This window comes from Myotis myotis, unplaced genomic scaffold (assembly GCF_014108235.1).
Source record: "Myotis myotis isolate mMyoMyo1 unplaced genomic scaffold, mMyoMyo1.p scaffold_m19_p_12, whole genome shotgun sequence".
Lineage (NCBI taxonomy): Eukaryota > Metazoa > Chordata > Mammalia > Chiroptera > Vespertilionidae > Myotis > Myotis myotis.
This window is the reverse complement of record NW_023416316.1, coordinates 43333697-43356587: the sequence shown is the minus strand read 5'-3', so window position 1 is coordinate 43356587 and position 22891 is coordinate 43333697. Positions and strand designations below refer to the sequence as shown.

At 40.7% G+C, this 22891-nt stretch overlaps 2 protein-coding genes across 7 annotated transcripts in view; one reads left to right on the top strand and one right to left on the bottom strand.

The window, feature by feature from the left end:
• The window catches only part of DOCK8 (dedicator of cytokinesis 8), a 196846-nt gene that overhangs the window by 77930 nt on the left and 96025 nt on the right, over positions 1 to 22891 (bottom strand). For all 6 annotated transcript variants that reach the window (XM_036330926.1, XM_036330922.1, XM_036330924.1 and 3 more), the window contains 4 exons: positions 21543 to 21679; positions 19931 to 20024; positions 19039 to 19201; positions 591 to 708 (listed from right to left, as the gene is read on the bottom strand). In XM_036330926.1, coding sequence (XP_036186819.1) covers positions 591 to 708; positions 19039 to 19201; positions 19931 to 20024; positions 21543 to 21679 — 512 coding nt within the window. The remainder of the gene's footprint in view (positions 1 to 590; positions 709 to 19038; positions 19202 to 19930; positions 20025 to 21542; positions 21680 to 22891) is intronic.
• Positions 2583 to 8943, top strand: LOC118667488 (angiopoietin-related protein 3-like). The gene is made up of 3 exons (XM_036330929.1): positions 2583 to 3411; positions 5740 to 5850; positions 7657 to 8943. Exons 1-3 carry the CDS (start codon positions 2935 to 2937, stop codon positions 7720 to 7722), a joined length of 654 nt encoding a protein of 217 aa, XP_036186822.1. The 5' UTR covers positions 2583 to 2934; the 3' UTR covers positions 7723 to 8943.

Genomic DNA, 22891 nt, shown 5'->3' with positions numbered 1-22891 from the left:
CTAACAGCATTCACAGCAGATGATTTAAAAAAAAAATACAAATTCTGGCATTTTAGTTTTCTTAGAGAACACTGCATTATATATTTATTACTGGATTTATATTTTGCCTCAGGATGAAGATCCAGACCCAGAAGGTGCTGAGGTGTCACGTGTTTACTATTCGTAGGAATGCTTCACATCTCTCTCGAGGTGGACTGGATGTGCGCAGCTGCATGCTGCCGTGCACATCTGGAAGTGCAGCAAACACGGCAGACACACTGGGCCCGTCTGTCTACTTCTCATGCTGTGAGGGTCGCATGGACTTTATGATATTTTTCAGTCTTCTAATGTAATCTGCATGTCCAACGTTCATAGCTCCTTATGGAACAAGTTAGGAAAGAGACTTGCAATGTAGACTGGCCTTGTTTCCCCATCAGCGTGCTGGGACCAATAACGGACTAGCCACTAAGGCCTCTGCACATGCTGAGTAGCGCTGTCCTGAACAGACAGAGATACTCGGCATGTTCATGAGCCCTGGGTTCTGTCCGCGTGAATGGACAGGGAAGTTCAGCACACCCTGGTTTGAGGCAAGCGTTTGCTTCTGTCTTTACCGGCATAGCGTTGCTTGGATCCTCTCCACACATGAACTGGATCTTGATGGTAATGTTCCGGGCAGATGTCAGTTTGTTAGTGAAGTTCAGCCTCTGTGGGTAGACATAGAGAAGGTTTCTGGAAAAGAGAAGACCGAGAACCAGTGAGTAAGATCTAGAGCTTGTTTTAACCAATCAAGAGGAGACGTTTCTGAAGGAGGTTTTCCTTTCTGGAGTGGATTCTTTTTGGAGGAGTGAGTGAGATACTGCTGCCTCTTCCTCCTCAGCTACAGTCATCTGATAATAACCAACAGTGTTCTTCTTCTGTCCCCTATAAAGATGTGTCTGCTGCAGCTGAGAGAGTCGTAAGGTCCTGGGTGTGTTTCAGGTTTCTTCGGATATATTCCCAGAAGTGGAAACTCTGGGTCATCAATCAGCTCTTTTTTGGGAAAGACCATCTCCATGTGGCAGGGAGAGCTGGTGTGTGGGTTAATCCGCCCTTGAGCTCTGAGTTCTGTGCCACATTCTGGGAGCTCTGTTCACCTGAATGTGCTCAATGACCAGAGAATTGACATCTAAACCCTGAAGTTTAACACTACTTTCTGCATTTTTAAGCACGCGAGGCAAAAATTCAGCACTCTTTCTGGGTCACTGACCCTGCATCCACCCCCACAGTTTCACCTGGGCACCCCCCACCCCAACCGCCCCAACCCCAGCTCCACCATTGTAACAATGGAATGGTACACATTGCTTCTGTAAAGTGACAGCCTTCACATACTTGGTGGCTTTTCAGAGATGCGTACCCTTGATGGCCTGGGAAGTTTCATGTGTTCTTAAAGTGAACATGAAGATCTGAATCTCCTGATTTGCATGATTTTGTGAGGTTTTCCGGGTCAAGTGAATAGAGAACCATTTTCAGAGATCACCTCAGGCCGCTTATGGGAAGAGCAAATATTCTTAATAAACCTGATTGTAATGGATACATGATATACCATATTATGAATGTGCCATAACTTATATTAATCTCCAAGAATAATCATTTAGATGATTTCCTTTTTTTAATATTATAAAGTGATGCTAAACCCTTTATATATGTATGTATGTATGTATGTACGTATGTATACATATATGTATTGCCCTTCTGCAATGCAGTGTACTTTGGGAAGGATCCCTTTCAGTTCTATATAGTTCTTCATCTTTGAATTAATTAGAGAGACACCGATCAACCTTTCTTTATGCTGTGCTTGAAGAAATAATGAGCCCGAGTTTGTAAAATGCTTTGAAGTAGCGAGATGAAAGGGTCTGTGTAAATCACAACAGTAATAGCCCTGCCAGACTGGTTAAGCCAGTTAGCTGTCACTACACTCCTCTCCTACATTCCAATATAGGGCCACTACCCACCTGTCTCACACATCCCCCAACACTGGTCAACAATTTTTCACATTGCTTTCAAAGGGGTTGCTGACCCCTACGCGTAAACAACATCACCCTGGGCATTCAGTGTCCTGCCTGGTACTGAATACACTTTCCACAGAATACAGAGCTAAGGGAAACTGAGAGAATTTAGTCCAACATTCCTTTCTGCAAGGCTAGACTCTCAGGGAGGTTAAATAACTTTGCCTAAACATTTTCTTAAGAAGATGCATTTTCCAATGTTCGTCCTATTTCTTAATGGCAAATTACCAAGTGACATGTTCTGTTAAATCTGGATGCTTTTAAAGAAATGAATATTAAAAAATAATGTTTTCTATTGGGAAGGAAGATCTGCCTGCATGGTCAATAACCCACAGAGCTTAAACCAGATAAGAGTAATTATTAACAAACTGATAAACAGGTGCATATAATATACATGTGGTAAATTGTCTCATATTACCTAGAGAAAATCCTGAGAATTATATAATGATTTTTGAGAGGCTATAGCCCATAACCAAAATAGGAATCACTTTGTATAGCAAAATTATCTTGAAAACTCCTTTAGTACCTACAGGCCCAGTGTATGTGCAAGGCATTTAGTTTAATCTCATCGTTCCCCAAGAAAAATGGTTTTCTTCAGTCATATCCATCACAACAAAGAACAGGACATTTGGTATTCATCAACAACGTTCTTCCAGAGATCCTTCAGATGGCTTCTCTCCATTACAAACTGTTTTGGAAACTCCAAATTCTTTCCACTGATTCAGCCATAGCCTCTTAACTAATTTATAAACCACTGTGATTTAGCAGCTCCAGGAAGTTAGAGGATAATGTGGAATTTGCTCATTCTTAGAGCAAACTCTTTCTGCTCTTTACTGTCTTGGGACTGTCTTCTACTTTCTTTGCTGAAAACAGGTTCCCCCAAGGGACCCTGAAATCTTTCAAAGCCACAATGCAAAAGACATCAGTGTGGCTTCTCCTCAGTTTAGCCTATTCTTTATCCAGTGCAAGGAGACAAGGAGAAAGACATGCTCCTGTCCCCTATTTCCATGATGACATCAATGTCCTCTCTCAGGGGCTTCTACAGCTTGGAGTGGAGCTCAAGATGCAAGTGAGCTACAGCAAAAATCACATTGGCCACCTGTTTAAACAACTGGACTCTCTGAATATGTCTTTAGTTGAGCTTCTCACTCAAGTCAGCCAGCAGGAGAGAAAGAAAGAGGACCTGGAGAGGAGAGCTGAGCAACTCGACAAGAGGAATGACGACCTCCATCAGCTGGTTGCTGAGCTCCAGCATCAGATGATTGCCGGGATAAAGGACAGAGAGAAATTCAATGAGAGGCTAAACTTGCTGGAGCAGAAGATGGAGGATGCTGTGTTCTTCAAGGCAGGTGGGCTTTCTCTGACAGAAGTGATGGACGACATTATGGTGAGTAGATCATTGTTGGTCATTTTAGTTGACCATTATTTTATTGGAAATAAAATATGATTTTAACACTATTATTATTATTTTAAGTAGAAATACTATTCTATTGGAAAATAGACCCCCAAAGTAAGACTCATAAAGTTGGAATAATTTTGCCGTGAGAAACCCTGGGTAAGAATAGTGATGGTGCAGATTAACCCTATTGATGCAAATGCTAATGTATCTGCCATTGCTGGTAATGGCAGCCTAAACCACGTTTAGAATTTTAAAAAAAAATATTTGTGTCACTTGCTCCCAAGGAGTGGGTGGAGGAAAACTCAATCATGTAATAAAGCAAAAAGCTAGCTTCCTATCCTCTGAGAGCATTTTATGTACACGGCCTTGGGATTCCCAGAGAGCCAAAGGAGTAACAGTAGTTGTTCAGTCACACAATCCTTGGTGCTTCTTATATATCTTTTTGAAAGTGAGACTGAAGTGAATCAAATGGCTTGTACTCAGAATGTTGAGTGAAAATTCAGGACATAAAATGTTATCTATGACAGGGCTGCAAATATTCAAAAATTAAATATGCATGAAAGGGTTACAGCTAGAAGATGATATGGAGAAATGAAAAAAGTAAATAAGATTTTTGAATGAACTTGGTGTCAATTTTGGCTTTCTTTCTTTTATTTCAATACAAAAGCTGTAATAGGGTACTAATACCAAATATGTACTTTTTAAAAGACAAAACAAAAAATTGCTGATTCTGCAGCTTAGGGTATCTCTACAGTCTTGAATGACAGCAATGCCCGTAATTTAAGCTACTGTTATCCCAGGGAAGATGGGCTTATATGGAGACCTGTGATTAGTGGCCCTTGCCAAATAAGTTAATAAGTGGAACAGTCCTTTAAAAAAATCACAAAATTCTCTACAAATGTGGTGGACAAATCAATTTCCTCACCTGTAATAAAAAGATTGGAGTTAAGTTTCAATTCAATGATACCTGATAAGTGCTTTGCTGTAAACTGCAAAAATATGACACCCATGAAGATTATCTACTTATCAGGATTGTGTGAAACAGCTGAGTGAACTTCAAAATACAACTCTAAACAGTCTACAGGACTATGAGATCTTAATATATGTCACTTAGGGAACCCATCAGTCTCTCTGGGTTTCTCTCTCCATCTTTCAGACTCTTTCTGTCTCTGTCTCTTTATGTCTGCCTGCCTTTAATCTGTGCGTGTGTGTCTCTCTCTCTTTCTGTCTCCCTCCAGTCTCTCTTTTTCTCTGATACACCCTCTCCTCCTCCTCACAGCCCCTCAGAAAAATGACAAAATGCTCTTTTTCACCAATCTTTGTTGACTAGTTCCATCTAATCACTAAAATCCGTTTCCTTACAAGCGTGTGAGTGTTCGATGATTTCCTGCTGTGATCTGGGACTGGGTTGTGAGCAGGGCCTTAGTTCTCTCAGGATAAGCACAGAGCCTAATATCTATGAACATTTTAGGGTTCCACAAAAATGTCTGTGCATTGAAAAGTAATCAGCTCCAAAATACAAAAAGTAAAAGCTCAAAACCAAAACTAATGCATTTTACATTAAATGCTTACCAACTGCAACATTTTCTCAATTAGTCAACAACAACTCTACTGAATTTAACCTACAGGTGAAAATTACTTCCTCCTACTTTGCAGACTGCTATAAAGTTATATTAAAGTATACTGTATATAATAAATGAGAAGGTGAGTGCATCCTAATGTTTTAAATGATGTGGTCAGGTGCTTTTGGGGGGGTCTTAAAAAGGTTCTTGGCTATAGATATAAGGAAGGGAAAGGATAAAATACCAAGAAATCAGTTTTTCTATGTTATTAGTTTTCTTCTAGCTTGATGGTTTTATAGCGACCACTGCTCTAGGTGATATATCAGCAAAAATTCTACTATATAAGATGTCTGATGTAGTAGATTTTACTGCCTCTGGTTTCTTTTAGGATTTTTTTTTAATTTTTTTTTTAATTTTATTGCTTAAAGTATTACAAAGGGTATTACATATGTGTCCATTCCCCCCGCCCCCCCGCCCTAGACAGTCCCCTAGCCTCCCCTATCCCCCAGTGTCTTATGTCCATTGGTTATGCTTATATGCATGCATACAAGTCCTTTGGTTGATCTCTTACCCCCCTCCCTCCTGCCCCCCAACCCTCCCCGGCCTTCCCGTTGCAGTTTGACAATCTGTTTGAGGCAGCTCTGCCTCTGTATCTATTATTGTTCAAAAGTTTATAATGGTCTCTATTATCCATGAATGAGTGAGATCATGTGGTATTTTTCCTTCCTTGTGCTTTAAAACCCCCCCTCTCTAGCCCTTTTTGCAAAGACAGAGCCAAAGAATTGATGAGCTATTTGCGGAAGTGGAAATGCAGCAAAACCAATTGCACAAACGAGATACCCTCATTAAAAGGCTATGGGAAAAGGTTGGTACCTCTTTTTTCTTTTAAAATATATTGTATTGATTTTTTACAGAGAGAAAGGGAGAGGGATAAAGAGTTAGAAACATCGATGAGAGAGAAACATCAATCAGCTGTCTCTTGCACATCTCCCTACTGGGTATGTGCCCGCAACCAAGGTACATGCCCTTGACCGGAATTGAACCTTCAGACTGCAGGCCGACGCTCTATCCATTGAGCAAAACCGGTTAGGGCAGGTTGGTGCCTCTTACTCCCTTTAGTAATTTGTTAACAGCAGGCTTTGAGTCCAACAGGACAAAATTCAAATGCCTATTAATATCAACAATATCTTACAGTTATCTGGTGTCTTTTATTCAAGCATTCCACAGAAAATTGCAGATCTCGATATATTATTTTATGGTACTTATGCAAGGTGAGCAACTGAGGAGGTGTTTTTTACTTATCATTCACACTCACTGCCAGGAAAATTTATTTTATTTCTTAAGGAAAATTTATTTTAAATGTAATAAAAATGGCTAAGGTTTTTTAATTCTTACTATGTGAAGACACTACGCTAATAGTAGCTAATAGTACCTTTGACAGGTACTACAATGAGCCTCATTAGGTAGATGATAAAACTGAAGCACAGAGAGGATGCATAACTTGCAGGAGGTAACACAGCTAGCACGGTGCAATTCAGATCTGGGTGCTCTGAAGCTAATACTAGATCTGTTGCCCATAATCATGGCTATTTCTAAGAACAACCATAAACAGTATCTTTGCTCAACAATCAGACTCACCAGGACATTATAATGTGGTCTTCTATTGTATTATTTACAAGGGCTAAAGAATGTTTCCTCAAACAAACATTTTTTTAAAAAAAGGTTTAAATAACATAGTTAACTTAGAAGATGAGAATAACTACTGTCCCTCGGTGGTAGAGGTTTTGATATTTTCAATACATCAAGAGCAAGTGAAGTTAGAAATATTAGAGCTCAATATTTGGTATATTCTGGAATTACCTGGGAAACCGGCAAGCCAAACATGGCTATATGTATGAGGCGGGAGCAGGCGTTGTAAATGCACACTTACGCAGAGCTAAGACTTGGTACTCTAAGAACGGCCCAGGGAGGAGCAGCGGCAGCATCAGAACCACCTGGGCCAGTTAGGACTCACCAGTGACTTGCTGAATCAGAACCTGCATTTTAACAACACCCCAGGTGATTTCAAATGCACAGTCAAGTTTGAGACCTGGTCTCTTCGATGGACACATGAATCTTGTCATTTATTGTGTTTCCTTTTGTTTGCTTGGCTGCTAGGAAGCTCAAAGGCAAATTTGCAACCGACTTCTTAAAAAATATATTTTTTATTGATTTCAGAGGGGAAGGGAAAGGGAGAGAGAAAGAGAAACATCAATGATGAGAATCATTGATTGGCTGCCTCTTGCATGCTCCCTACTGAGGATCGAGCCTGCAACCTGGACATGTGCTCTTGACTGGAATTGAACCTGGGACCCTTCAGTCTGTAGGCCGATTTTGTATCCACTGAGCCAAACCGGCTAGGGCACAACCACTTTTTAAGGAACTGTCAAGAACCTTAGGATATATTCTGCGTATTAACCTTATCCAGGTTTAGATTGATTTCCCTCTCCTTATTTTTTCACCCAGAAATCTTATGCCTTGTTTTACAATCTCCATAAGCTGCCTCAGATACTTTCTAGAATGGGAAAGTTTATAAATAAATGCACAAGCATAAAACATTTGCCATATCCTGTCTTGTTATTCCATGGTCTAATGCCATGTCTTGTGTTTATTCCTATTTCTAATACTTTAGGTTAAATCAAAGCACAAACTCACAAAGGAAACAGTGAAAAATGGAAAGAAAACCCCTGATGTGTAGGGTGAAGAGAATGTTCCATCTTCAGGAATCAGCAAGGAAAACGGAGCATGAATCCTGTTCTAGGGCACAAGTCAGAGTCCACACAAGGCTGCCTGCCCTGGGAAATGGCACAAGATTAGAAGGAGGCGCTGGGGTGTTGTCCCGAGCAGCAGCTTGCCCCTTAGTAACCTCTGCTCTGTGGGCCAGGCTGCAATGTTTTGTGTAAATGCTGGCGCTGTATTCTGAACATCAGGGACCTCTAACCCCGCCCCCGCAACAAGCAAATGCAGTTAAGTAGCTAGAGACAAAATGTTACCCAAATTGTTTAGAAACACTACAATAAATGACCCCATATTCTCTCTCTCTAGTCATGTTATGTTTTTAAAAATGCACTCTAAAACAGAAATCAAATGAGAGCAAGAGGAACAAATAGAAAGCCAGCAAACTCTTATACTTGTTATTATACCACTTTTTAAAGATTTTGAAGGGAAAAATAATCCATTCTTTCCCAATTGACGAACTACAATTTGAACATCCGATATGGTGGTATCTTGAACAACTATGGATATTGAACAACTATTATTACTAATAATAATTTGTCTTTGAACATGGACTACATGCTCACATATCCTATATTTTCAGAGTACCTCTTCTATTACCTCAATTCCCACCCCTTCTTCTTATGAGAAAGGTAACAATTCCTCTTAAGAAAGGGCTTGGAAAATCAGCATTCCTCCTGTTAAATAAAGCGGGACCTCAAGCTGGGGCAAAGAGAATGTTCCCTTTTAGAAACAGGTAAAAGTACCTGAACTCTCCTTAAAATCCACTCACTTGTTTAAGAAAAGTCCAACTACTTTTCAATAGCAAAAGACCCAACAGGAAAGTTGGGATGTTTTTAGGTCTTCTCTGGATCAGATTCACAGTGAAAAGAATCACAAATACATAAACATTTGAAACCTGCTGCGGAACACTGACTACTTTAAGAAAAAGTAAATCTCTAGGCCCTGCCGGGGTAGCTCAGTTGGTTAGTGCATCGTTCAGATACACCAAGGTTGCAGGTTCAACCCCCAGTCAGGGCACATGCAAGAAACCAGTAAATGTATAAAAAAGTAGAGCAACAAGTTGATGTCAATCTGTCTGCCTCTCTCTCTAAAATCAATGAAATGACATTCTTTAAAAATCTAACTTTGCTTGAAATTTTTTAAAAACAATACTTTGTTGACCACTATGCTGTACACCTGAAACTAATACAAAATAATATTGAATGTAAACTGTAATTAAAAAAAGAAATTAAACCATACTTTGTGGAACTGACATTTTATGAATTAAGATACCCATATTACTAAATATGCTTTTGAAACACTGCTTACCAGATTTAATGTATTAAGTGGTTTACATATCATTCACTCCCATCTTTGTCTGAATTAGTTTCCTCAGTTCCTGTTCTTTTTACAAAGAGGATGGATTCTGGGCTGACTGCAGGTATGAGTGAAGAAAGGGTGATTATTAATCACGAGGCACTGATCCGGGGAAGATCTGGATGCTTAAGGTGACAAGGAGAGTGACAAAGCAAGGGCAGATGGGAAGGTACCGAAATCCAAAGTTTTTATTCCACAATTTTTTTTCTAAAGCTTTTAAAAACTTGACATTGACAAAATAGTCAAAAGGCTCGCTGGATAATTGCCTTTCTTCCAACTCTCAGCTATCCCCATGGAACCCATGGTATGGGTTATCTGGATATTCCTTGTGATTCCCACATGGGGAAGGCTCAGAATTTGTTAAACACGTCGAGCTTGGTTCATTAGAACCCTATTTTCAGTGTCCTTTTTTTTTTTTAAATAAAAAATTATTTTATTTTTTAAAAATATGTTTTTCTTGATTTTTAGAGAAAGAGGAAAGCAGAGAGATAGAGAGATAGAAACATTGATGATAGAGAAGCATCATCAATTGGCTGCTCCTACAGGCCGTCTTATCGGGATCGAGCCTGCAACCAAGGCATGTGGCCTGACTGGGAGTGGAACCAGTGATCTCTTGGTTCCTGGGCTGCAGTTCAACCATTGAACCAAGCTAGCTGGGCTAAAACAACAAATTTTTAATGAAAACCTACTCCAAGTAAAACAGCACATACGTTTCAATATTTGGTTTTATAAAAAAGCAAAAATTCAAGTTTGAAGATATCGTTTCAATGCCAAATCTAGATGGGGTTGCATATTTTAAAAGACCACCATTCAGAATTGTCAACGTGAATGACTAACATGAACCAACCTGCATGTTCTTTTAAGGGATGGAGGGAGCACATTTTTTCCAGGCTTTGCAAATAGTTTCCTAAAACAAATCTGCCAGCTAATGAAAGCACATACACATACCAGAAAATGCCCATTTCTGCTGTTGCTGAAGCTGACCTTTGTTTTTCTTTTGGTTTGGGGCAGAGCCTTTATTGGTCCTCTATCCATTAAAAACAAACAAACAACGAATAAATCAATATTATTCATTAAAATGCTTGCCTGATCATTCCTGATGTTTTTAATATTGTTAGTTGCCTCAGTTTGGGTTGGAGGAAAAAGTATTGGAATTGGAGGAAACAGCTGCATTATTTGAATAAATAAGAATAAATTCTCCAGATGCCCCCACTACCTCCATCTAGAAACATATACTTGCTTTGGATACTTGGTGGGAGAGAAGGCTTGTTTGGGTTTTGGAGGTGGTTTCAAACTATTGTGGGGACGGGGTTTGGGGATAATTGTTATCATTTTGCTTTTTTACAAAGTAAGGACGGACCACTAACTTGATGTTTGTTCTGTCCAAAAGAGGAAGCAGCCATTGATCAATCTCTTCATTCGGGTTGGGTGACCATTAGAGTGAAAGAAAACCTGCCCAAGGGAAATGAATCATCCCCCCTCTCTTCTCCTCTTCCCAGTAAGAATATCTCATTCATGGTATGAAAGAATTACGGTAGCCTCTAAATGTCCTGGATGGTGTGTTCATTGGTAGCATTTGGCTCGACATCTGTGACATAAAAAGTTCTTCAACCAGGAAACATAAAGGCCAATGATGCAAGAACTGGACAGAACCCTGAGCTTGAGATGAGTCTAGCCTGAGGCGCACAGGGAGCTTTCTGCAAAGATGCACTGAGGGATGCCAAGTTCTCACCTTGACAATCATGGGAGCGAAGGAAAGGACAAGCAAGCTCAGAAGATCTGTATCAGGGGGGAAAGGGACAGAATACAATTAACTGGAGAAGAATTCCCCTGTTCCTGCTCTGGGCGGCAAATTCACCCAATCCTCAGGTGGAAAATGAGTCAGAATTCTAAGGTGTCTAAGTGCAACTCCTTTCTTATTTTCTTAAAAGTGAGACATTTGTATATGTCATCTTTGAGGACATCAGCTGGTGCCTTGGCAAAACAGAAATGGAAATCTATTAATAAGATAAAGAAACTGGTCTGCTTCCTATCTGTGAACCCATGGAGGAAATTCTGACAGGAGAGAAAACACCGCCCATGTCACGCACCCCCATCAAGCAAGTGGATCGATACAAAAGCAACCACAGGCTTGGTTTTACTCGTAAAAACTATAAGTCTAGGAAATGCTGAGAAATTATATTCTTGTTGCTAAATGCATAATTTTTAGCTTAGGCATGGAGATTGGGTAAAAAAAAAAATCATTAAAATTAGCCACTAAGTTCAGTTTCTCTACTTTTATCTTTATTAAACCATAATATTTATATTCCCACCCTGTTGCTTGGATCTCAGCTTACATTTTGAAGGTTGTCAAACAAAGAAGATAAAACAAATGAGTTGGAACCGCAGTTTTGGAAGTTTTATTACCTTTCTGGGGTTTAGGCCAGTGGATAAATGAAATTCATTTTTAATGACAAAAAATTCATGACATACAACTGGTTAGCCATGATTTCTAAAAGATGATCTTGTTACATTGTCAAAACTCAGACTTCCCTACTCATAATTCTACTTTGCTTTGTGCTGCGGGGCTAGCCAGCATTGCCTCCACCCAAACCCACTCTTTCCCTGGGAAGCTGGTGGTGGTGACACAGCATGTAATATTTCACCCAGAGCATTCTGACTTCTGCTGAAAGGGGTCAAGGGCAGCTTGTCTGAGGCCTTGAAACCACAGGACATCCATTAACAGAGAGCTATTAAAATACCTCTGCTTTAGAGATGGCCAAACACTTCTTGGGAGGAGTGGGTGGATGCTGATCTTTGGGCCACCAATAGAGTGCACAGGAAAGACAAAACTAAGGATGAAAAAGCTAAAAAGTAGAAAAGATTTTTACCCTCCCCACCCCCAATAACAAAAGAAATAAGAGAGAACAATTCCCCGAAGGCTATCTCGCCAGAAGACAAGCCACTTCAAAGAACTAATTTTAAAATAATAATTACAAAACTAACAAAACCATAGAAATCAAAGAAAGAAGGCTTTTCTTGGACTTTAGGAGGCTCCTTCTAATCTAGGCAAACTATGCCTCCTCGCAATCAAATGCAAGCCCAGATTTGCCTTATGTTCATCACCATTTCTATTGCTTCTGCCCCCAACCTCATACTCCAAACACACGAAAAAAAAAATAAGATGTTTCGTGAACCTTCATGCTGAATTCTCTATAAAGGCTCTGTGAAGAACGTATCTGCCATCATTAAATAGACAGAGCAGGATTTTTTGTTAGGACAGTTGTTAATAGGCAGTAACACAAACGCATGGTCGACTCAAACTGAATGAGTATAATGTGGAGCTGTGACTTGTGGAGTCAGTGACATTAATGTACATGGAACCTCCTTAACATGATTTCATTACTGCCTCACCCACATTCTCTTAGTTCTGTATGTGAGTCAGGATCGGTCAATGTGTAAATGTGTATAGTGAACACCACCTCTCACAGATGAGATTTCACTTTCTCTCTAACCACAGGATACAGATCTCAATGTGTATCCCTACTATATCTTCCAAAAAGTTCCAGATTTCTAAGGTCATGACTTACTAATGAATGAAGGCAGAAGCTGCTGGCAGGTCAAAATAAAATGCTTTGCAAAAAATGACAACAGCAATCTCTTGGAACACTGGAACACTTTCCTGTGATTTCGTTTGTTTGTTTGGTTTTGTTTTTGCTCCTACACTTCAAAGGCAAAAAGTAAAATGTGTGTTTTCCTTTAATAAAATCATAATAATTCCCTTTGTAATAGGAAAGATAGCAAATTGCAGCTGAATCTAGAAAGTGAGCGAATTGTGCCCTCAAGTGGCTGAAAAGATAGCTTTGCAAAACCTGCAATTGTTGCTAAGTAATTTTAAGTAACTGGCTTCTCCCGAATTTTTTCATTTTTTCAGGAAAAAAAGGAGGTTGGCCAAGTTTTGGAGCAGGACATTAGGTACATGGGGATTGCGCTCCTGATTTATTGAGACAAACTTGCCACAGCAAAGTTAAGTATAGGGACTTAATTATCTGGATAATTCAGGCAACAGGAATCACTTTGCCTTTGTCTCCATTACTTGGCTAATTCAAATGATTATATTTTGCCTGGGCTGCACTGCTGTTCTTAAATTAAGTGTTTGTTCACAATAAGCTTTGTGTTCCACAAGCATTTGCTTGCTAAGTTTAGTAAAACCAACGAGTGGGCTTCAGAGCAGTGTTTCCAGCAGCTGATGTCACTGTGGACCTTTGCGTGACTCCATAGATTGAAGACCTCATTGAGAGGAACTCCATAAAAGGGAGGGGGAACTTTGATTCTTAAAGGAGGCCCAAGGCCCCGCCCCAGACCTCCTGAATGGGAGTCTGCAGGCAGGTAAGTGTCCAATAAAGCTCCAGAATAGACTGAGGCACAACCACCTTCTCCCCACCCCGTCACCCACAGGAGGGAGAAGCGCCACTGGGCTCAGATTGGGAATCCATTTCCTTGGACAAAATAAAATCCCTCTCAAGGACAGCTCCCATTCTCTATGCCCCAAGTCCTTCCTAGCCATCTCATCCAGAATTATTTCTGGTTCATTCCTTTCCTTACAAGTCCTATTCTCTCAATTACAACCTCCAGGCATTCATGCAAATGGGCTGGCACAATTACCCCATGCCATTCCTTCTGGCCCTGTGGGGTGCAAGGCTGGTAGTATTCCTCAAAACTCCACTGTGACATGGAGACACCTCCCGTTCAGACCAGTTATCAGGCAAGCTTTGGGAATGTAGGCTTCTGGTCGCAGAACATTCGGCTGAATAGGAGGAGGCCTGGAAACAGCTAATAACCCATCAAAGAAATCGTGTTCTAACTGATAGGCTTGTTCTCGGCCAGCACAGTCCTCCGCAGCAGTCTGATAATTGGATAAAATGACCTCAGAGGCTCTCGGGGGCCGGGATGAGAAATGAAAACACACTTTATGTGACTTCCCTAATGTAATCACCAGTTAAAGGGATGGCAAGGAGCTTAACAAGCTCATTACAACTTCAGCGCCTGTGATCTCTCTACATGCCCCCGTGGCCACAGGATAAAATACCCTTCAAGGTCGCACCAGGCCTTGGCCCCAGCCCGTGCTGTTTTCATTCCGCTCCCACCAGAAGGCAGCTGGCGTCTCTATTACCAGTTGCTGGGCCACATGTAAAATAAGCCAGGAGTTGGTCCAAACGTGTTTCTGGGCTAAGAAGTATTGCTTTCTTAATCTGGGTGTGAAGAAAGGAATGCTAAATTCAGATTTGGGTAATCCTATTTATCAACCTAATTTTTCCAGCTGTTCTCCACTTTCAGAATGGCTGTCCTCTGTGATTTTGCAAAAGATCTTGCCTGGGTCTGTTTCAGGGAACACCTGTTGGGCTCCATGCCGCTAACCCATAGAGGTGGCACACGGCACTGGTCTAGGAGACGCTGGCTATTCCTGGGATCAGCACTCTGGCTCTAGAAGTTCACCTCTTTCCTTAGAGAAGGTGTTCATTTTATCAGTGACCAACCCTGGCGGGCTCATGGGATGTTTCTGAGTCCAGCATAGTTCTCCTATGACTGCTCCTTTAAGCAAGAAGAATAAGGTGGAGGCACCAGGGTCAGCATCCATAGAGAATACGATGTGAATGGTGCCCGTTATGGTACAACACAGTGACCCTGACTGAATGCATCAGAAGGGGTAGGGCAATCAGAGGAGGCACCTGAAGAGATAGGAGAATGGGGAGACAGAGGGCCGGAAGGCAACTTCAGGCTATACTAACTAAGCCAGTTTTATGTGAAGTTCCATGGCAGCTGCTCCTTTAAGAGAGATACGAGTAACCTGGGTTCTACTCCATCAGTGTTCAATGGAAACTTCACCCATATTAGAATCCTGTAATGTGTGACTCTGGCCACCACTCACACTCAAGGCTGGACAACATCCGCCATTAGAGCCATGTAATAGTTCCCTCCACCCAAGGGAGCTCTGCCATTTATGTTAAAAGGACACAAATTTGCAATTTGAATCCTTTGCCCAACAGATATATTCTTTTTCTTTTTAAAAATAAATATATAAAAATATTGCTACTGATTTCAGAGAAAAAAGGGAGAGGGAGAGAGAGATAGAAACATAATGATGAGAAAGAATCAGTGATTGGCTGCCTACTGCACGCCCCCTACTGGGGATCAAGCCTGCAACCTGGGCACGTGCCCTGAGAGGAATTGAATGTGAGACCCTTCAGCCCGCAGGCCGACGCTCTATCCACTGAGCCAAAATCTGGCTAGGGCACTAACAGACATATTCTTCATAAGTTCTGGATAGATCAAAATTTTTATAAGTCAAATCATATTTTATATTCATTAGGAGAATCCTCTATAAAGAATTATCCCTGAATTTATCTGCTCTGTAAATCTTAATTTCTATTTGTTTCATTTTCTTAAAGGGACATAGCTGTAACCAGGATTAGTCATGGAAATAGCAATGTCAATGTGGAAAGTTACCCTACTTAGCAAATTCTTAGAAAGATATCCAGGATTCAACTAAGTTGAGGGAAAACTTTTCTAACTGAAACAGGAACTGTTGTCTCTACTGAAATAATACTCTTGGGAGAGATAAGACATTAGACCAGGGGTGGGCAAACTTTTTGACTCGAGGGCCACAATGGGTTCTTCAACTGGACCGGAGGGCCGGAACAAAAGCATGGATGGAGTGTTTGTGTGAACTAATATAAATTCAAAGTAAGCATCATTACATAAAAGGGTACGGTCATTTTTTTTTTTTTTAGTTTTACTCATTTCAAACGGGCCGGATCCGGCCCGCGGGCCATAGTTTGCCCACGCCTGCATTAGACCATACTTCTTGCTGATATCATAATGTACATAAATTAGGAGACCTTTGCTTGAATACAGACTTTGATTTTCAGGCAGGAGGGGGTAGAAAAGATATGAGGTTCTACGTTTTTTAAGGTACAGGGAGATGACAAGAAACAAAAAGAAGGGATAAAAGACAGAAATGAGAAAATTAGGTCACCAACGGCAAAATTAGTCACCCCACCAATTTGACCTGGCGTTCAGTCCTGACTTGGGTCTTCCATTCCATTTTGTGAAATGGCAGTGGAAGTGAAGGAAAGGGGAGAATTAGTCCAGGACTGGCTACTGTTAAGACCAAACTAAACAAAACCACGATAAAGCATGTGAGGACTAGAGAAGAACTATTAACAGTTTAACAGCAGCTCAGGAGATCAGACAAGATGGTCTCTAAATTCCTTGATGTTTTCACGCAGTAAAATTCTTAAACAAGTTTATTACATCTCTTGTTTCTTAAACAAGGTATAAACAGTGGTGGGCTGGGAGCCAAGAAAAGGCACCATGAGCAAAATGGAGGGAAGTGTTCTCTTCTATCGTTCCCAAGGGTAGCGACCTGGTTTTAATGGCGTGGCCTTGCCTTTCCATAGTGTATAGAACAGCTTAAAGAATATTCACTTTGCACTCAGGGTCCGTTTCTCATGAAGCCAAGTTGGGTCCATAGTAGTCCTCCAGACTTGTTCTCCTTCGCACGCCTACATTTCTGAGTCATCAGCACACTAATGCATTCTGAGTCCCGCTGTGATGTAATTAAGGGTAATGTTTGCAGCAAGGAGTACAGAGAGTTGTAAGTGCTTCCCATGGGTAATTAAATGCTGAGGGGAAGTTGAATAACTATAGAATTCAGTTGGTGCAAGTTTATTTCAATTCCACAATCATTTTTTTCCAATGATAGGATAGGGTTTCTAAAGATGCAAACACGGCATCCATAAGCAAACATTTTCATGCCTTCATTTCCCTAAACAGAATGGAGAACTGAAACTACTTCATCTTAGGAATGCTTATTTATCTAGGAGGGGGACTGGGGTTGAGTTTATATGGAAGGAATGAAGTTAGAAAACGAAGAGCTGCTTCCGAAAGGATTAAATGGGGAAAGACGTGTGTACCACACCAACATTAAAAGGAAGAGGTCCATTTCTAATTGTGTGGATGGTTGCTTGATTTTTTTCACTGTAGTTTTTGACTTCAGTGCACGGCTCATTTATCCTGTCTGGGTCTCACTTTTGTACATCTGGAAATGTGGGCTGGGTGTGTTTGGGTTAGGTGAGTTCTGAAGTTCTTGGCATTCAGTCCCACATACACATGCCATATTGGACAGTATAGGTGAGGGTCTGGGGGAATCAGAATTCTCTTACTCTATGGAAAGGATTGCAAACTGGTACAATTTTGGGGAAAAAAGTGGCAGTATAGATAAAACTTAAAATGTATATCACTTGTGACCCAGTGATTTCACTTTTAGGCATATTCCTTAGGAAAACATTCACACGTGCACAGAGAGACCAAGACAAACTTCTCATTGCACAGTATAAGAACCCCAAGTTGAAAAAAACCCATAAATGTCTATTAATTAAAAAAAAAAAAGAAATGGAAAAATAATCCCTCTTTATACAAAGGAATACTATACAGCAGTTAAAATGATGACAAAGTGCTATGTAAATCAATATTAATATTTCTAAAATACAAGCTGTCAAGTAATTCTCATTCATTAAATTTGTGAAAATCTAATTAATTAAAATATCCTTTGAGTGTAACACACGGAATCAATAAAATTCACAAGTCCACAGTAATAGTTAAACAAAAAAGAAAAAAATCATACTGTTGGATGAAAAGTACAGTGTAATACATAGAGTGTGCAGCCACTTATGGACATTTAAAATGAATATAAAGCCCTAACTGGTTTGGCTCAGTGGATAGAGCATCGGCCTGCGGACTGAAGGGTCCCAGGTTCGATTCCAGTCAGGGGCATGTACCTTGGTTGCGGGCACATCCCCAGTAGGGGGTGTACAGGAGGCAGCCGATCGGTGTTGCTCTCTCACCGATGTTTCTAACTCTCTACTCCTCTCCCTTCCTCTCTGTAAAAAAATAAATAAAATAAAATGAATGTAAAAATAATACTACTTGTTGTTCACAGATACATACGTATATATGTATGTACACACGCACAAACATACACATGTGTGTGAAACAGGAGAGAATGGAAGAATAGACACACATAAGTTCATCACTGATGCTTGGGCAGCAAGGTAGAAGTCTGTGACTAGAGGAGACTTCAGCTTAATCAGTATGATTTCACACACACACACACACACACACACACACTCGCAATGTCAATTCCAGATGGTGGAGAAAAGGTGCTTGTTACAGCATTCTTCTCCGCATTAAAAACATCTTCTCAAAATAAAAACTAAAAATGTGAGCAGCAATGGCTTTGGCAGATGTGTGTTGACAAGTTCCCTCCCGGTCCCAAGTCAAGCCTCCAAGAAACCGAGGCAGCCTAACCTTTAGGCCCTTACTGTCTAGCTCCATGCTGTTCAATATGGTGCCCACCAACCACTTACAGCTACAACTTTAAATTCAAATTAATTAAAGTTAAATAAAATGAAAATTTCAGTTCGTCCATTGCCCTAGCCACATTTCAAATGCCGAATAGCCACATGTGGTTAGTAGCGATTGTATTGGGCAGCACACATGTAGAACATTTCTGTCATTGCTGTAAATTCCATGGGCCAGAGCTGGTTTCAAGGTAAAACCTGTCTAGTAGACACTGAGAACATTTTTTGGTCACATTGCTCTTTCCCTACTACATCCTTCTGCACATAGGAAAACCAAGGTAATGATGGTGAGGAGTTTTTCATTTCTGGAAAGAATATGCCCACTACAATTATGACCGAAAAAAATTAAATAATAATTTTTAGAACATGATCTAGCAATTATCTATAGTTTTGTAAACATATTTCATTTTTTCCAAAACTTAGTAACTAGGAAGGTAGATCGAAGGACGATGAAGGCATTGTTCAAACAAAACTGTAAATGCGGGCTCAATGGTTTACCAAGAGCCTTTGTTTCTCACCTGTACACAGTATGAGGGACATACACTTCCCGGATTGGAAATTCCAAAATCTCTTTGTGTGGACGTGTCCGGTTTTCAGAAAAGGGTTTCACTGGCAGTAGTTCAGGAGTCAGACAACAATTGATTATCTCTGGAGCCAGAGAAATCTCCAGTCTGAGCAAGCCTAAAGAAAGAAAACGAGTGTTTTAAGAAAGATACTGTCATACTAAGAGGAATCGAGAAAAATTGTTGTAGCATATTTCTTTTATGAAAATAAGGAGAAGTTGTGGGAGTGTGAGAGTTCTGAAATTCCCAGCTAATTTCCTGTAGCTGGAAAAAAAGCATGTCATGACAACTCTTAAGATTCTATTTCTAGAAATTAAAAAGCAAGAAATTGTAGAATGAGTAGAAATAGATTGGAGGATTTTTAAAGTCCCTTCCAGAACTACCACTCTATAATAGTATATATTTAAGTAAACACTGGTGGTTCTCGAACTGGGTTCTCTGGTACTTTAGGATGCTGCAGAAGTACCTCAGAAGCGATTAAGCTGAGGATAAGAAAGATGTTCTCACCTTCTATCAAAGCATCTTACTTTCATTTTTCTTTGTATACTAAAAGTTCCATATACTATTGTATATGATGAAAAAGACTCTTCTATTCCAACAATGACCTGATTGTCTAAGAAACCAGATCTAAAAGCATGTTTATTTAAAGAATCAATTATTTAATAGAATAGAAAATACTAATAGAGTTTCAAAAAAAAGTAGACCAATTCAGACTCAACTCCTGGTGTAAAATCCCACATCTCATTTGGTACACATAATTTTATAAATTGCAGCAGTAGACAAATAATGTGTCTAATCACAAATGGCTTTGGCACAGCTTAAGAGGATAAAGACAAGCCATCCACACCTGGAATGGACTTGACTCTTCTCTGTAAGGAAGAAGACCTTTTGTAGTCCGCTAAAAACTTGAATAAGTCTTCATCACTGAGTCGATCTCCCTCCTGCCAAGAGAGAAGTGAGGGTTAGTACAGATGCACCATTGACTCCTGGGGTAGGGACCGATGATTTATGGGAAGATTTTTCTTTAAATTTTATTTAATTCTTAGAAATTAAGATTATAGGCAATGGTGAAGTCATTTAGTTCAGCCCCTTATCATATACTAGTATTTCTTCTCTACTATTCTTGGACTTAATTGCCACGCAGCCTCTCATTAACCCTTCTGGGGATGGGGCTTCTATGCATTCTAAGGAAATCTATTTGACCATTAGAAATCTAGGCCAACAGCATCTTCACCCTATAACTTAAGGCCACTGATGCTTGTTTTACTCCTGGAATAATACAGAATAAGTGTACTTCCTTCTTCAAAGATTTGAAGATGGTGACAGCGTCGTTCCATTTTTTCCCTGTCCTCACTTTTTTCATATTTGTCTTGACTAAGCAGGCTAAGCATAAATACGATAAGTACGTGCCTACATGGGACACGTACTTTACCAAGGGAGTCACAGGCAAGAGCTCTAATCCTTGCAAGGTAAGGTAGCCTGGTAAGGTAGGTAGGTAGGTGTAACTTATTCCCAAGTACAAATGAGAAAACTCAGACTTAATTAAGTACTTTGCCCCCCAAGTTAATACAATTGGAAGTATATCTGGACTAGAAACCCCTTCAGCCCCATGCTATTATGGGTACAGTGCACAGACCCTTCAATATCCCTTCTGCATTTCAGATTATTAACATAACACCTTGAAATGCCCCATGAAGATTGAGCTATGAAAATTTTCTAAAACAAAGTCAAACCAAGCCTAAGGTTTTGTGTGGTAAAAATACACATAATATAACATTTGCCATCTTAGCCATTCTGAGTGTTCAGTTCCCTAGTGTTAAGTACATTTACATTGTTGTGCAACTGATCTCCAGGGCTCTTTCATACTGCAAAACTGAAACCCTGTGCCCTTTAAACAACAACTCTCTTCACCCCTCCCTCCAGCCCCTGGCAACCATCATTCTACTCTAGGAAATTCTTTGTGTTTTAAAGAAATGTTTACTGAGCCAATGCAGAGCGTCATGTGCAATGGTCACCTTCTCTGAGCAAGTAGGGCAGCCCTGCAGTGTGCACATGGAACAGTGGTGAGAAGGACAACAGCCCGGTCAGGAAACTCCGAGACCAAGGGGGGACAATGCTTCGGCCAGACAGCTCTCGTAGCCTACAAACGAACTGACCATGAGTGTTCCAACAGGACAGTTTGTATTAGGACAGTTAGCCCTCAGCGGAAAGAGCTAACACTCAATGAGCACCTGCTCTATCCCAGGCACTCTGAGAAGAGTTTTACCTGCCTCATGTCATCTAATCTCCCCAAAAGCCACATGAAGCAAGCACCATCATCCTTGTTCTGTGGATAATGAGATTTAGGCTCGGTGAGGTTAACTAACTTGTTCTCTTATTCATTACATAGACTACCACTTTGGGCTCCAAAACCCATAACGTTAGGAGACAAACCCAAACACACTAACATGGAGAGATACCTGCTTGAAGAAGCTGTTAATGGTCATGCTGGTAGTCTTGAAGTTGGATCCGACCCCATTTTCCTCCAAGGAGAGAGCTCTTTCCGAAAGCCTTCTAGTTTGGGATAAGGTTCTCCGCTCACCCACAGAGCTTCTTCCTTTATGGAAAACAACTGTCATTCTAAAGCTTGCCTTTCTGTTTGAAGACACAGCAGTTATTAACTTTACCATACGTAAGCTATGTGGAAAGTCACTGAACAGGAACACTGAATGTGGCCATTCTAGTCTTGAATAAAAATGTCCCTCCACTGACCCCTCCCTTTCCTAACCCCCCTCTTGGAGCCCCTAATCCTCCTCTGACCAGAGCTGAGAGGCCGTGAGCAGCTGCCCTCCCACGTGGAGGGTAGGCCAGATGCCACCCTGCAGAGTCCAGAACTGCAGCCAGAATGGGGTCTGCAGATAAGCTTTATTTAGTCAACAGTGTTTGTTTTTGTCTTATTTTTACATTTTCATTCCATTGGGAGAGGCATGCACTCAAATGCCCTTGAAGGCATTTGGGAATGTGACCCAAATGTGCTAGGGTCAGCCTGAGTATATTCTCAATCCCAGTTTTCTTCTGCTCTCTGCTGAGCTGCCTAACGGGGATTAGAACCCAGCCACACCCTGCCCTGGGCTGGGACCCTGATACTCTGCTTTGCTGTTTCTTATCCCCGTTTGACATTTAGGTGAGAATTTTATTGCTTTTCTGCTGCAAAACTCAGGGGTTCTGTCGTGAATAGTCAAATTGCTTAGAGCTCTAAAATGGCCAACCCTGTCTTTGAAGATTCCCTTATCCTTAACTCTTGCCGTGATGCTGAATTGGAACTTTCTGCTACCACTGCCCATCTACTCTTGCCACATTGCCTCTTCTGGTTGCTTCTCAAGAATCAGCCTCTGTGGTCAGGTTAATTTATCCTTGACCTAGAGACTATGAAAGCCTCGGCAAGCCCTATGCCCGAATTTATGGGTTCACCTCATTTAGGGTGTCCTCTAGGTTCTATGCATAACTCTTTCAAATAAGGCTGCTTAGGTCTACATAGAGGTTGGCATTTAAAAAAAGCATTCTGGCCTCCCCAGTGTTGCTAAGTGGTTAGAGGGTCAGCCTGAATACCAAAGGGTCTCGGATTCGATTCCCAGTCAAAGGCATGTACCTGGGTTGCAGGTTTGATCCCTGGCTTAGCATGTGGGAGGCAACCAATAAATATGTCTCTCTCACATTGATGTTTCTCCCTCCCCCCCCCTCCCTCCCACTCTCTCTAATAATCAATGAAAAAAAATATCCTCAGGTGAGGATTAAAAAAAACAAAAACAAAAACATTGTGGTGTGAAGA